The sequence below is a fragment of the Artibeus jamaicensis genome, unplaced genomic scaffold (genome assembly GCF_021234435.1).
Source record: "Artibeus jamaicensis isolate MK-2021 breed Jamaican fruit bat unplaced genomic scaffold, CSHL_Jam_final contig_729, whole genome shotgun sequence".
Taxonomy (NCBI): Eukaryota; Metazoa; Chordata; class Mammalia; order Chiroptera; family Phyllostomidae; genus Artibeus; species Artibeus jamaicensis.
Window position 1 is genome coordinate 6,549,671 of NW_026521939.1, and position 15,518 is coordinate 6,565,188.

General features: G+C 56.8%; 1 protein-coding gene across 1 annotated transcript; it reads left to right on the forward strand.

The window, feature by feature from the left end:
- The first annotated feature begins 356 nt into the window (after nt 1-356).
- On the forward strand, nt 357-9,465 carry LOC119053588 (uncharacterized). Its single transcript, XM_053672160.1, has 5 exons — nt 357-416; nt 535-641; nt 6,334-6,446; nt 7,770-7,834; nt 8,439-9,465. Exons 2-5 carry the CDS (start codon nt 588-590, stop codon nt 8,540-8,542), a joined length of 336 nt encoding a protein of 111 aa, XP_053528135.1. The 5' UTR covers nt 357-416; nt 535-587; the 3' UTR covers nt 8,543-9,465.
- The last annotated feature ends 6,053 nt before the right edge of the window (nt 9,466-15,518 follow it).

The following is a 15,518-nucleotide window of genomic DNA, read 5'->3' on the forward strand; positions in this document are numbered from 1 at the left end:
CACCATATACCGATTGTGTCTATGCTGCGTGCCGGGTTATCGGCTGGGTACTGAGACACACAGGCGACTGTGTCCCCGTCCCCTTCTGCAAGGAGCTTTCAGGTTCAACTTCTAGCTCCACTGCTGACTAGCTCTGTGACCTTGGGTAAATTATTCAAGCCCATTCAGCTTCAATTTTTCCAGCTGTGAAATGAGGGTAGTAATACCAGCCAATAAGAGAACTGGTGAGGATTAAATGAGGTGATAATTGTAAAACCAGAAACCCGATGCCTGCTTCCTGGTCAGGGTCAAACAGAGGGCAGCCGTGGACATGGGAGGCGTGAGCAGGCGGGCACTGAGGTAGGGGAAGCAGGAACCTCGTGTCCCAGAGCTGTCCTCGGAGCCCCACGTCTGGGGCCTCACTTCTTAGCTTCTCAGTAAGGCAGCCTAAGTAAGATTTAGGGCTGAGAAATGTTAAGGGGGGATGGAGGTTTCTGGCATCTTCTGTTAGGCCGGGGCTGTGGGCAAACTCTGGAGTGACCTGTCCCTTCTCAGGTGCCCAGCCGGCCACCTCCAGTCCAGCTGGACGGATCTGACTCCCCTTAGTGATGTTCCTCCCGCTCAGACATGCCCGTGGACCTACATTTCCTCCAAACTTACAGGTACAGACGATGGTCCCCTCGGGGCGACCTTGAACTGCCCGCCAAGTGCTCTGAGCAGCCAGCTTGCTAGGAGACGGGGAGAGGGGAAGGGAGGCTGGAGGCCCTGGGAGGGAGGAGGAGGGAGGCCACACCAGGATGTTAAGCTTCGCCAGACAGCCCCTCCAGAATCAAGAACAGATGGCAGGGAGGTTTCCAAATCCATTTGGAAGTGATTGTCCGGGTGAGAAGGTTTCTGAGCTCCCTAGGGGGTGAGAGGATCATATTTCACCCTTGAAAATGGGGAGAAACCGAAGTGTCCTCCTAACCCGGTGTCGTGTTTGGGTGTCAGAGACGGCTGCGTGATCCTTCTTTGACCCCAGGGTACCTCGCCCAGTGTGGGATAGAAGCACTGAAGTGTCCCCACTCTACAAGGAAGTGAAGGGGCCACGAGAGGGACCAGGTGGGAAGGCCGTGCTCAGCTCCCCGGGGCCTGTCCCGAGGAAGCGCCCATATGTTCATTGCTCTGCTGAGCAGGCACCGTGTGCTGTGCGCACAGGAATCAGGCAGTGGGCGGGCGGGCATGCGGGGGTGCGGGCAGGCACTCCAACAAGTAAGTGATGAGGCCCAGAATCAGACAGCAGTTCCCGTGCCTGCCTGCCGTGCACCTGTGCTGGTAGGGTTCCCGGGGGGCCCGAGAAGGGCCCCGAGTTATAGAAGCCGCTCGTGCTCAGGCAGACTCGGGTTTTTGACACGACGTCCCTGAAATCAGGGTGTATCTCAGGTCAGCGCAGGTTTGTTGTGTCATCAGCAGCCTCTCACTTTCCAGGCGGCACCTGAAACTGTGGTGTGAATGGGGCTGCTGGCAAGGCCAGGGCCAGGGCCAGGCCGTCGCTCCGCTCAGTTGTGCTGGGAGCTGGTGTCTGTGGAGTGCTTGTCACTTGCTGGGCTCTGCTGTCGCCCCTTCACGGGGGTCCCCTCGTGGAGGTCTGGAGATACTGCGTGGCACACCACGCTGCGGATGAGAACCCGAGACGTAGAGAGGTGACGGGACTTGCCCGAGGTCGCTGAGCACATCCGTGGAGGAGCTTGGTCAGGAAGCCCAGGCGGTCTGGCTGCACGGCCCACGCTACCCCTGGACCTACAGGGCAGAGTGGGGGTCCCACTGGGAGCTCGGCTGGTGGGTCGGGTCATCTCATGGGTTCCAATGTTATTTTTCCCTTTATCTTTAATTTTCTTATCCTCCCCCAAGGGTATGCTTACTGATTTTAGAGGAGGGAGAGAAACTTCAATGTGGGAGAGAAGCATCAGCTGGCCGCCTCCTGTACACGTCCTGACGGGGATCCAAGCCGGCAACCTAGGCATGTGCCCTGACCAGGAATGGAGCCCATGACCTTTTGGTTTATGGGACAACACTCCAACCAACCGAGCCACAGCGGCCAGGGCTCTGTTACTCCTTTGTAAAGCCGCAGAACCCTTTGTCCCCAGTGTCCCAGGTTGAACCTGGGCTAAGGGAGGGCAGGAGCCTGGCCCTCTCAGCCTCTGTTCCCCGTCTTGAAACTCCCCAAAGGTGTCTCTGTGAGCGTGTTTCTCAACCCGATTTCCACCATTTTCTCTCTAGGAGCCTTTTTGGGGATTTTCCCCCTAATCGCTCCCTTTGTGAAACTTTATTTCTGCAGATACACTTTACTACTGTTTATGTGCTGTGTGCACATCTGCACTTCATACCTGAAAAGAGTAAATACTTCCCACCCTCCCGGAACCAACTTTTGCACCTGGGGCGATACCGCCCCATCCAGAATCCGTGCTCGGCGGGGCCCCCCCGGGGCCACGGAGGCCAGGCGTGGAAAACGGGGGTGTGGCCTGGTTCTCAGCCCCAGTTACACATTGGAAGCCCCCGGGGAGGGTTGAGAACATGCCTGGACCCCAGCCCAGAGAGGCCGAGCCCATTGGTGAGGGGGTCCCAGGCATACTTAAAACAATTGCACACACTTCATTTTGGGGGGCGGTTTTCGGTGTACATAAACATTGGGCAGAGAGTGCAAGAGTTCCCGTCCCGCCCCTCCTCCCAGTTGCCCCTGTTACTAACATCTTGCACTAGTGTCATACATTTGTCACAACTGACAAACCAATACTAATATATTACTATTAACTGAGATCCACAGTTCACATCAGGGTTTACTCTGCGTGTCGCACATTCTGTGGGTTTTGCCGAATGCACGCTCTGTGCCCACCTTCCCCGAGTCACGCGGAGTGGTTTCACCGCCCCTGCAAGTCCCCCTTGCTCTACCCGCTCACCCTCCCCTTCCCTCAACCCCCCGCCACCACTAAGCTTCTTACTCTCTCTGGCTTTACATTTTCCCAGGGCGGCACATAGTGGGAATCATTCCGTATGTGGCCTCGGAGCCTTTGCACAGGCTGTTCCCTCTGCCTGAAATGCTCTTCCCCTACACATGTGCTTGGCTCACTCTCTCACCTCCTTTGGGTATTTTTCAAATGTCATCTCCTCAAAGAGGCCTTTCCCACCCATCCTATTTATTTGCACCCCCACTTCCCTATGGCTCTCCCCACCCTTCTTTCTGGCTTTGCCATTCTAAAGTACTATGTCGCTTACCAAATATCTTTGTTTTTCATTACCTGTCCTTTACCCATCTGACACTAGCCTGTGTACTCCACAAGCACACAGGGGATTTTTGTCTGTTTTGTGGAGTGGCACACAGGAGGCGTTGAGTTAGACATTCGTTGAAAGAATGCAGGCACGTGTGAGGTAGGGCCTCAGGAACTCCATCCCCATTCTGCAGGGGAACAATGGAAGCTCCAGAGAGGCTGAGTCCCTTGTCCCCAAGCCACACAGCTAGTTAATGAAGAAATCGGGTCTTGAACCTCAGCGGTGTAACTCCAGAGCCGCCCTCCAGCCCTGACATAGACTGTGGGGATCAGGACCCCTGGGTGGCCCCCAGCTCCCTGGTCATCTTCTCTTGACCTCAAACTCCTTCATTTTTGGCCTCAGCCCCACGCAGGGTGAGTGAGGGCTTGGATGGGACAGCAGGTCTGTCTTAGTGTGAGCTGACCTCATTGGGCTGCTCGGGGACCAAGAGGGTCAGCAATGGGGTGGCCATCCCAGCAATGACCTTGTCCATGTCCCCAATGCCCAGCCCCCAGGAGGCCTGGTATGGCTGCTACGTCCAGCCAAGGAGACTGTCATGTCCCCCACCGCTGTCCACATTTGGTGGTGCCAACCCTTCAGGAGGCATTTTCTGCCCGGCATTAACATTCTTGGTGCCCCTGGCAGGCAAGAACCTCCTCAGACTAGGGGTCATGCCTTCTTTAACATGTGTCCCCTCTCTCCTGGGGCTCCCCAGATGGTAGGTACACGCAGTAGAATATTGCACAAAAAATGAAGGGAATGAACATTCCCTGAGACCTCCTGTGGGCCACACTGGCAGTTTTCTGAGATGTGTTATCCTGGTTAATCTTGGTGACTTCTCTCAAGGTGGATGGGCTGCGCTCCCTTTATGGTTGAGGAGATGGAGGCTCAGAGCTTTCAGGCTTGTCCGAGTCTGCCCGGGAGAACCACGTGCCCTGATGGGCCCAGATGGCAGGTGACGGCGCTGGGCCAGGTGGCCGCAGGCTGGAGCGGCCAGCTGCCCGGGGAGCCCGGCCGCGTTGTAGGCTGGGCTCCCTCTGTGTACTCTGGTGAGCCAAAGGTGACAACAAACTCCTGACCATGAGGTTCCAGATCCCAGAGTCTCCTTTTCGGGAGGGTTTCCACCTGCCTGCCGAAATGAGGTGCGGTTCAGCTCAGAAGCAGGGCACTGGAAAGATATCTGTGAGGGGCGGGAGGGAGTGGGGACCTTCCAGCCTGGGCCGGGTGAGCCGCAGGTCATATCACCTGATATCGATCCGATATTTGGTCAACCCTGGAGAGAAACAGTCATTCATTTATTTGTTCATGCCTTCAATACGTACTGGATATTTGCTGTGTGTCAGGAGCTGTGAAGAGCTCTGGGGACATGGCAGGGCACAGAACAGACTCAAGGCCCTGTCCCCATGGGGCCAGGGAGGGAGCAGCAAGGGTTGGGAGATACTTTATTAGATGGGTAATCAGGGGAGGCTACTTGGAGGAGGTGTCATTTTAGCAGCCGCCCAATGAGAGGAGCTGGCCAGGCCAAGACTGAGAGACAGCTCATGACAGCTGATATCACAGGCTCAGATGTGCTAGGCTTGCCCAAGGTTGATCCCACTGGCACCGTCAAGGTGTAGCCCCTCTGCCATCTTTGGTGTGTCCCTGAGCTGGGAAGGAAGGTAAAACCGAGTCCCCAGCAGCCTCTGCCATTTTCTGCCTGTAATGACCCAGATCCAGGCCAGCGTGGCCTTCCAAAGCTGGGGACGGTGGGGTCCACGGGAATGGGCAGCCCTTGTGGCCCAGCTGCTGAGTGGCAGACAGACTGCAGCAGGTGGCGAACACCAGCCACAGGGCAGTGCTTGCCGGGGGCCGGGCCAGGCCAGGCCGGACAGGCAGGGGCAGGGCTCCCTCCGAATCCTGTCAGCTCCCATCTCATCCCCAGTGTGCTGAAGACCCACTGTGTGCACAACTGATAGAGATGCTCTTGCCTGGGCCTTTCCATCACTTTACAGTTTGTAAAGCCTTCGTGAATAATAACACTTGTTACTGGCATCTGCTGAGCAAGCTCCGTCTGCAGGCAGAGTTCCTGCTGCGTGCTCGTGCTCGGCGCTGTTTAAGGGTTTTCTGTGTGTTGATTTTGTTTACTCCTCCCAAGACTCAGTGAGAGGCGGGAAGGCACAGCTCACGTGAATTTCATCTCTGGAGGTCAGATCCCAGCTCCGTCGTTTGCTGGCTGTGTGGCCTCGGACAAATCCCTCACCCTCTCTGTGCCCCCAGTCTCTGTCTATGAAGTGGGGATGATAACTGCACTAGTAACATGGGGTCTGTGAGGACTGAGTGAGTTAGTACCAGTGATGTACCCAGGATGGAGTGCGGGTAGAGCTGATGCTCCAGAAGCTTTTGCTGCTGTGGGGACAGTGACAATAAGGTCGTGGCAATCACCTTCGTCATCATTCTGAATCACTTGAGAGGGTGTTTGTGGCCCGCCCAGGGTCGCAGAGCAAGCAGGCAGCAAAATAGGGACTCGGGCTTGGTGCTCAGGCTCTTCCCCACGGTGCCCTCCCGTCTCCGAGATGGGGGATCTGCCGTGGCCCCTGCTGCGTGGGCTGTGCCCTGCCCACTGCCATGCCTGGCTCAGCCCTCCTGCTGCTCCATGAGTCACAGGGAGTGCGTGGAGCTGGGCAGCAAAGCCTCGGCACCTTGTTTCTGATTATCTGGTGATTTCTCCCCCAACCCCCACCCACTCCTCCATGGGAGGAGGGACAGCATGTCACTCCTCAGGCACAGGCTCTGTGTCACCGTACCCCACAACTGAGCAGGCTTGGTTCCCCTCCCCCCCGACTCTGTCTAAACCCCCTTCCTGGCGCTGGGTGGTGGGGAGGTCTGCATGGGGCTCGTTCTTTGCCGATGTCTGGGGCGCTGCCAACCAGGGCCCTGCTCACGCGTCCTCACCATCCCAGGGGGTGTCAGGAGGGTCTGTACCTACTGGGCAACTGCCACACTGGGCTAGGGGGCAGGGGTGAGCTGGGCTGCAGTGCCACTTGGCCTGTGGGGGTCCCAGGACTCACAGCCTGCTCCCTCCCTCCTCAGCTCATGTTTGCGGTGCTCTGGGCAGAGGAGGACCTGAGCACCTCCCTGCAGCTGACCTGTGATTCTCAAGCCAGCCCTGTCCTTGACATCTCTGGCCAGAATCGGGTGTTCAGGTGAGGGGTTCTCTGCAGCTCTGAGGCCCCTTAGAAGATGAGAACAGGCTGACAGGGACCAGAGGGGAGAGGGGAGGGAATTTCAGGGGGAAAGGGTGAAGGGTTTACAGAAACAAGTATAAAAGACACATGGACAAAAACTAGGGGGGTGGAAATGGGAGGGAGGTGGGGAGCCCTGGGGCAGTTGATCTGGGATAGGAGTAAAAGACAGAAAACTGTACTTGAACAACAATTAAAATTTTAAAAGGAGAAGACGATGAGGAGGAACAGGGCAGGGAGACATCAGCTTGTGTGCACACAAGTACTCTGACCCCCAACACCTCCTTAAATTCTCCCCACTTCACAGACGTGGAAAGAGAGACTCAGGAAGCAAAGTGACTTGCCCAAGGTCACACAGCTCATAAAATAACCTGAATCTTTGGGATTGGAGAGTAATTGAGGAGTTCTTAGCCCTCCAAACTAGAGGCAGCCCTGGCCTCAAATACACACTACTAACCACTATCGCCCCTCAGTCTGCAGACCTACTAGTTGCCTGGTGCAATGCCCGGTGGTCTTGCACATACACAAAGCCCGGTGGGCCCCCAGCTGGGCTCTGGCACTTGTACTAGGTCACTGAGGGAAACGAGTGGGCCACCTGTTAACAGTGTAAGTCAGTGGTACTCACCTGCAGTGAGTTTACTCACGTAGGAACTCGGGACAATGGTTGGGGACATTTCTGGTATTATAGAGGGGAGAAGCTGCAGCTGGCTTCTAGGAGACAGGGGCAGAGATGCTGCTAAACCTCCCACAGTGCACAGGTCAGCTCCTAACAATGAATTCTACGGCCTGGGTGCCAGTCATGCTGAAGCTGTTACACCTGGGTGTAGAGCAGCCACCAGGATGAGGCAGCTCCCCGGCACGAGCAAGAGTGGGCAGCTGTGAGCTCTCTGGCCTGGAGCCGTGAGGGAGGGCGCTGTGTGGACAGGACTGCAGGGAGGGACCCACAGGAGACATGCCACCCAGTCGTCTATAGTCCCTACACTGAAGGAGAAACTGAGGCTCAGAGAGGGCAACAGAGGAACTTGCCCAACATGCCAGCACTAGGCAGAGGCTGAGCAGGGATTCAAATGCAGGTCACCTGATGCCAGACCCCAGCCCTAACCACTACGCAGTGCAGCCCTCCGGCCTGAGGCGTGTGAGCGGCCCTTGCCCGGGCTGCTGACGCATTCCTGGATCGCCAGTCTCCGATCTCTGTTGGGGACGTGGGCTCAGTCCTGTCCGGCCCTGGAGCTCTAGACAAGGTGGCCTCCCGCCAGGCCTCTTGCACTGTTTCCTTTCTTCCAGCCAAGAGCTGCAGCCCTCAGGCCGGCAGAGCCTCCCCACCGTCCTCGGCCGCTGCCTTAGCCAAGGTAAGTGTGCCCCAGCTGCCCTGAGCTCCTAACTCGTTCCAGATGCCCTGCCCAAGGCGGGACAGGCCACGCAGGCCGGGCCCCACTGGGGAGCGTCAACACATCCACATCTGTCTGTGGGCCTCCAGCAAGCCCCACTGGGCTGCCCTCGGAAACCCCTGGCTCCAGCTTTCCCAAACACGCCCAGGTTTACATTCCTGGGCCGGCCCCTGTGGCCCCCAGCCAGGCCCACAAGACCCCCGGGAGCTAGAAGAGGCCCGCCTGCCTGGTGCCTGGTGCCTGGTGCCGCCTCACTCGGCCTGGCACGCTCCTGGCAGCGGGATCAGATGACACAGGCCTTTGAGCTCAGCCAGCACCGCCTCCCAGGTGTCCCATGTGCCTTGCCACGCCCAGGGTCTCTGCGTGCCCTCCTGCCCCATCCACAGACCCCGCTCCCACACGGCCTCTGCAGGCCCCAGGCATCCCTCGGTCATGCATCTCCCCCGCGTGTGGTGTCTGTGGGTCCTGGGAGTAGACGGGGGCCCCCGGAGGCCTAGGCCGGGGTTCCCACTCCCCTCCGTCTGTGCTGCCCTTGTCTCTTTCCCCATCTGGCCCTCTTCCCCAGATCAGGAGCCACTGGAGGACGTGCCCAGCACCTGGTCCAGGGCCCAGCCCACTGTAGGTGCTCAGCAAAACATACTGAGTGAATGGATGAACGACAGCGTGTGAGTGAGGGCTCACACTTGCCGACCGGGACTTCGTCACCCCGCCAGCCCCCCCGTGTTGGCAAACGCCCCCCTGGCCCAGGCCGCCTCCGTTTGAGGATTGAGGGCCCACGCTGCGCCAGGCCCTGCACCCGCATGTCCACAGGTGACCGCACTGCTCCCCAAGCCTCACTGCACGGCACGCTCGATCAGGGGCCTCTCAGTCCCTCCTAGTCTTTACTCTGAATAATCTTTAACCTGTAGGAAAGTGACTGTAAGACATTCACCAGTTGTTGATATTTCCTATGTCTTTCTATTCAATTTACACGTTTTATACACTTGAACCTTCACACACACACACACACACACACACACACACACACACACGCTGTTCCTGTGTCGCTGAGCTTTGAGACAGAGATGTTTCTGGATGACCTCGTTATCCTCAGCACTTCAGAGAATGTCCCCTCTCACACGGATGTTTTCTTACGCGACACAGTGTAAGTACCAACTTCAGGACACGTGACACGCGATGTAACGCTATTGTGTAGGTCACGGTGAAATTGCACCCTCACCCCAGTGGTGTTCTTTCCAGCTGTTCTGCTTGCCTTGAGCCCAGGGTGCAATCCAGAATCACCCCGGGTACTGGCTGCCCCATCTCTCTAGTTTCCTAACTTAGACCAGAGTCTGCAAACTTTATTGTAAAGGGCCGGATAATAAATATTTTAGCCTTTACACTCAATAAGGTCTGTAGCAACCATTCAGCTCTGCCATGGTATAAAAAAAAAGCAGCTATGGACACTATGTAAACAAAGGGGCATTTTCCAATAACACTTTATTAAGACAATTTTCTCATGAACACCTACATCCCTACCACTTAGATTTCTCTGTCTCTCTCTCTTTATAAAGATTTTATTTATTTATCTTTAGAAAGAGGGGAAGGAAGAGAGGGAGAAAGAGAGGGAGAGAAACATCTCTGTGTGAGAGAAACAATTGCTTGCCTCTTGCACGCCCCCAACTGGGGACCTGGCTCATAACCCAGGCACGTGCCCTGACTGGTAATAGAAGTGGTGACCTCTCAGTTTCAGGCTGGTGCTCAATCCCCTGTGCCAGACCAGCCAGGGCTAGATCTTCTCATCCATATTTCCCCCCACTTGCTTTATCACATAGCTCTCCATCCACCTCAATTTTTGATGCATTTCAAAGCAAGTTCCCCTAAAGGTTTCACTGTCGTTAACCACCTAAAGAAAGATCTTGGTATTGACAGTTTTGTGGTGTCCAGGCCGTTGTTCTGCAAAGCAGCCTCCATTCAGATTTGTCAGATTGTTTGCTTGAGATGAGTTGTGGGTTGAACATATTAGACAGGGGCATCACTAAATTAATGATGCTTCTGGCGGGGGTGGGGGGAAAGGGCCGGGGCTCTTAAAAATGCCAGTTCTCCCCTCGTTCCCAGAGGTTCTGTTTTCACAGCTCTAGGTGGGGGCCCAGAATCTGTGTTTTTGGCCAGTGCCCTAAGTGATTCTGCTCAGCCAACCTGGAACGTTATTAGCACATTTCATTCCGTTTTTGCCAGCACATTAAGTGGGTATCACTATTCCAATTTATCAGATGAGAAAGCAGAGGCTCCCCTGGTTAAGGAGCTAGCCCGAGGTCATTCACCTGTAGGCGGCAGAGCCCGTATTGGAGCCTGTCCATTGTCCACCGTGCTAGGCTGCCCCCTGCTGTCTACATGGTAGTACAACTAGAATTCTTGCCTGAGGCCCCAGGCCAGTAGCTGTCTTCAAGTCAGCGTTGCAGTGTGTTGGGCAGGGAGGTTATTGTCACGGCCAGACCTGGCGGCTTCAACTCAGACCTGGGCTGCCATTTCATCAGGGTTCACCCAGTCCAGGAAGCTATGGGTCCCCCAGGTTTGGGGCTCTGAGAGGCAGAGCCTACAGTCTGAAGCAGCATCTTCCTGAACATTCCATCAGAGACTGGCGAGGAGGCTTCTCCCTCCTCTTCCTTCTGACCCAGCTACTGCGCTCCAAGGGTGAGGCCAGGAACGTGTTGTTGGTGGAGGAACATCATTTCCACATCAGCACCAGGCTGGTGCTGCCAAGGCCTGTGCCACTAACATCATCAGGCTGGAGCAGACCTTCGCCCAGGTGTGTGGAGGACGGCCAGGGCCAGGCCAGGCCAGGCGGCCCCTGGGAACCCTTTGAGAAGATGTTAATTGTCTGGGTTCCCAGGACGACCCAGTGCAGGCAGGGCTGTAAAATGGGCAAAGTTGGCTGGGGTGGACTCTCAGATGGTCTCCACGTCCTTCCTCCCCACCCCCTTCTTCTACATTATTTATTGAGCATCTACTAGGTGCCAAGCCCGGCACTGTTCCAGAAGCCAGGGCTATTGCCTAGAACAGGATTGATACGTCCTTCCTCTCATCAAGGATACAGTCTAGTGGGGAAATCGACCCCGAAATCACATAAATAAGAAAATACGTGTATCAGATGGTGATACACACTATAGAGAAAATGAGACAGCTGATGGAGTGGGAGTGACTGGAGAATGACTTAGATTAGGTGGCCAGGGACAGCCCCATTAAGGAGGTGACATTCGAGGTAGCTCAGGATGACAGGTGAATGTTGGTCATTTGAAAATTTGGTAGACAGGCATCCCAGGCAGAGAGAATAATACGTGCAAAGGGCCTGGGGCCAGAATGAGTTTGGCACATTCGAGGAATGGCCCCCGGGCTGGAGCGGACTGGATGAGGAGGGACATGGTAGGAGGCAGTGGGGGTACTGTGGTACAGGGCATGTTGGGCCACAGGGACGAGTTTGGATTTATTGTCTCTCATTCTGGAAGCCTCTGAGGACATGATCCAAATGATGATTTCAGATTCCCCAGCTGCTGTGTGGCAAGGGTCCTACAGGGGGCAGCAGAGACACCAGTGAAGAAGCCACTCAAGTGAGCATGGTGAGAATTGGCCCAAGGTGGAGGTAGTAGACATTTAAGAGAAAATGCCCCTCCTCTCCCCAGTGGGTCCCCTGCAGTGCCCTCCAGCCACCCTCTGACTGTGGCAACCACCAGCAACAAGACAGTGCCTTCCTGAGCTCTTGCACAGGCTGTTCCTTCTGCCTAGAACACCTTTCTTTGTTTTGCTCACTAACTCGAATATATTTCATGGCCATCCTTGTCACCTTGTCCCACCACTTTTCTGTCTTTGTGGCTGTCTCTCCCCTAGCCTTGGAGCCCCTGCAGGACCAGAGCTAGCCCCTGTTATCTTTGTACCCCATCACTCAGCACTGGGTCAGGAACGTAGTACCTGCTCACTAAACATTTGAGAAATCCCACTACCAACTGTAGCAGCACCCATGTGGTGTAGCCCAGAGCTAAGCATACCACTCCCATTATTCTTCCAGCATTTTACAAACAAAACTGAGGCTCAGAGGGGTTAGGAAACTGCCCCAAGGCCACACCGCTTGGAGGCAGAGGCCAGAGGCCTCTTTACAGGGCCACGCAGCCTCCTGTCTGTCACGCCCTCTGCAGCCCTGCACTGCCCTCCTCTGCACATCTGCCCATCCCCAGAGACGGCTGGCTTTCGACCTGTGTGTGTGACAGCTTGGAAAACTTAGTGCTCCACAAACGGCCCTTTTGTTCCCTCTTCTGAGAGCTGCTCTCCTTTCCTGCTCCCAGTAAGCGGCCCCAGTGACCCGGCTCTGCCTTTGTGGTCCTGCTCAGCACCCCGCCTGGGGACTGCTCCTGCAGACCTCGTACTAGAGAGTCTGGGGCACCTGCATCCTACACCAGACAGTGCTGAGGGACAGCTGGGAGGTGGCCCTCAACGGGAGCCCTTGTGGGCCCTTCCCCTAGCCTGCCTGAACCTCTGGCCTGCATGGGGAGTGTCTGAGAGAGGCTGCTGGCAGGGGCTTCCTTCTCAGTCCTTGCTCAGCAAACCATCATTGAGCACCTGCTTATCCCGGGTGCTGTCTGGGCACGTGGGATCCGTCTGGAAATAAGATGGCCCAGGTTCCTGCCTGCAGGGAGATGGGCAGTGAGCAGGGACATGTGTGTGAAGACGGTAATGTCAGAGTGTGGCACCTTCCAAGAGTGAGAAGGGCTGTAAGAACAAACAGGGTGTGATGTGGGTGTGCAGGTCTCCTTCAGGTGGGGTGGTCTGGAAAGCCTCTCTGAGAAGGTGCTACTGAAGCTGAGCCCTGAAGGACAAGAAGGCACTGGCTACCGTGGAGGTCTGAGGACAGGCCCTGCAGGGAGAAGGAGCAGCGGGTGCAAAGGCCCTGAGGTGGGAATGGGCTTGGTGGCTGGAGCGGACTGAGGGAGGAGAAGGGAGAGGGGATGAAGTGGGAGAGGTCAGGGCATCTGGGCCACACAAGGTCTCACCCCACATAAGGGGCTGGGTTTTACCCCAAGTGTGATAAAACTGGAAGAGGGTCCATGGCGTGGAAGGTGTGGCAACTCAGTGTCCCCAGGAGGTTTTGGAGCCAAGGCTCACCGGTTGCAGGTTGACAGAACAGGTGAGTGCCGCCCACAGCAGTCCCACGATGGCACCTGTGGCCCCTGGGGTCCTCCCGGGAAGGGGCCGTGCAGGTGCCCACACTGTCAGCTTCCCCGTGAGGAGCCCTTCACACAGAGCAGAGTCCACAGTGCAGACCCCGCCCCAGGGCAGGGCTGGCCGGCTGGCCTGCTGGAACTCCCCCAGGGTCATGGTTGCCGCACGTGCGCCTCAGCACACTAAGGCAGCGTGCATGTGTGTGCACGGTGGGTTTGCAGAGCACGGAGCTGACAGGGCAGAAGGTGGAGGGAGTGGGGCGAATGTCCCTGCACGTGGGGTACAGGGGGGTCAGCGCTCCCCGGGCTGGTGACCAGATGATGCCTCAAGCAGCAGCTAGTGCCACAGCCGTGCACAGCTCCTGGGAGCCTGGACAGGACAGTGGCAGCCCTTCCAGAGAGCTCAGGGTCTGCCCAGGTGGCCATTGTCTGCAATAGGGTGGGGAGAGCAGAGGTCTGAGGTGGACTTCTGCTCTGGGGTCTGGGAAGGCTGGACCGACTGAGGGCTTCACAAGGTGGGGTCAAGTGGGGACGGGGGTCCGTGCAGCTGGACTTGGCCTGAGGGACGAGGAAAACAATCCTGGAGCCAGGAGACTGCCCACCACGAGGCCTCAGCTGTGAGGAAACCACCTGTGTCGCACCCAGGGTGCAATGAGAGTGCAGGCGGCCCAGGCCGGCGTGGGGCATCCACGGGGCCCGAGTCACTGTGAGTGTGGAGGACAGCATGATACAGCTGTTGGGTAGGAGACTGTGTCAGTCGGTTGTCACTGTGTGGCAAATGTCCCAAAACGCAGTGGCTCACAACAATCAGCATTTATCACTGCAGGTGAGTCTGTGGGTCAGCGGGGCAGTTCTGGTCTTCCTCAGACATCAAGGTTGGCCAGGGGTGGGCAGGCGGCTCTGCTGACCCTGGCCGGGCTCTCGAACTTGTTCATGGATGGCACCCATCAGCTGAGCTAGGACAGCCTCCTCGGCTGACGCATCCAGACGTTCTAAGTGGTGTCTCCACCCAGCAGGGCAGCCTGGTTGGATCCATGGCTGGGCAGGGGTCCCAGGGAGCGAGCGGGAGCTGAGGCGTCTTACGGCAGTGCCAACGCCACTGAATTGTATCAGCAAACCCCAGCCCTGCCGTGAGGGCTGGGGAAACTGAGTCCACCTCTTGGTGCAGGGGTGCAAAGTCATTGCAGGAGTGGAAGCCTGGGGCTTTAAAAGGGACGGTTAAGGGAGTATATTGAGTGATGTGGAGACCAAGTGAGGGTGTAGCTTCTGGATTTTATATAGATGACCTGAATGTGTGGCGCTGCTGGCCACATCCGCTGAGATTCTCCAGAGCCCCCAGGCCTGGAGCTGATGCCCTCAGCATACAAAGCTGCGTCTGCCTGTGTCCCCCCACCCAGCTGCGCTCACTCCCTGCTGCCCCTCTCCCTGCCTGTACTCTGAGCATTCAAGAAGCAGCCACAGGGACGACCCGGCTGTGGGCTGGGACGGCAAGGACCCATGGGCATGGGCTGGAAGGAGACCCTGGGAGATCCGTCCTGCGGCCCTGGGAGGAAAGCATGACTGGGGCTGACCAGCCTGCGCCCAGTTCCCGAGGGACTGTGGGAAAGGCACGGGGAAGGGCAGGAGCCTGGGCTCCAACGGCACCTGTGCAGCGCCCGGAACACAGTGACCAGCATATACTGGAGGCCTGTCAAGTCTCGGGGCACATCAGTCCCACCTCCAGAAGATGGCACTGCAGCTCAGACAGGGCTAGTGAAAGGCAGGGCTGGCATCAGAACCCTTTAATGCCTCTTGCACCTCTGTCCTCGGCCACCATGTGCGCCACCTGTGGTCCCATCTTTGTCACATGCTCGTCTCTGTCCCTTCTCCAGGAAGACCTGACTTCTTCCTTTGCAAAATGGGCTGGGGCTCTCCAAGGGCCTCCCACAGTGCTGGTATTTTGCACTCAGGGCCAGTGGCCCCCACACCTTTGACCCTGATGAAGGTTGTCTGCTGGGTGGGAACAGCCTCTCCCAGTGAGGCCTCAGGCTCAGCCCGTCTCCCTCCCTGGGCCCTGGTCTCCTCCTTGCTCTGGCTGAGAAAGGGCCTTGCTGAGACAGGGGCACCAGGCACAGCCCACAGGTGAGCAGGAGCGTCTGGGGTGCCCTTGTCCAGGTCTCGGAGGTTGCTGAGCTGCAGGACTGAGCCCGGGGGCAGGGTGCCCGTGACCTAGTGCAGGGGAAGATCCGGTTTGTTTATCAGTGATAGGACTTCTCTGTGATCAGATTCCTGAAGTACCCCCAGGGGTCCTTCCTCCATTCACTCCTTCATCAATACTTTATTATTTATTTATGTTTATCCTCACCAGAGAACACTTTTTTATTGCTTTTAGGGAGAGAGGGAGAGAAACATGGATGTGACAGGAGCATCGACTGGTTGCTGTCCATATGTGCCCCCCCCCCCACCAGGTGTGGCAC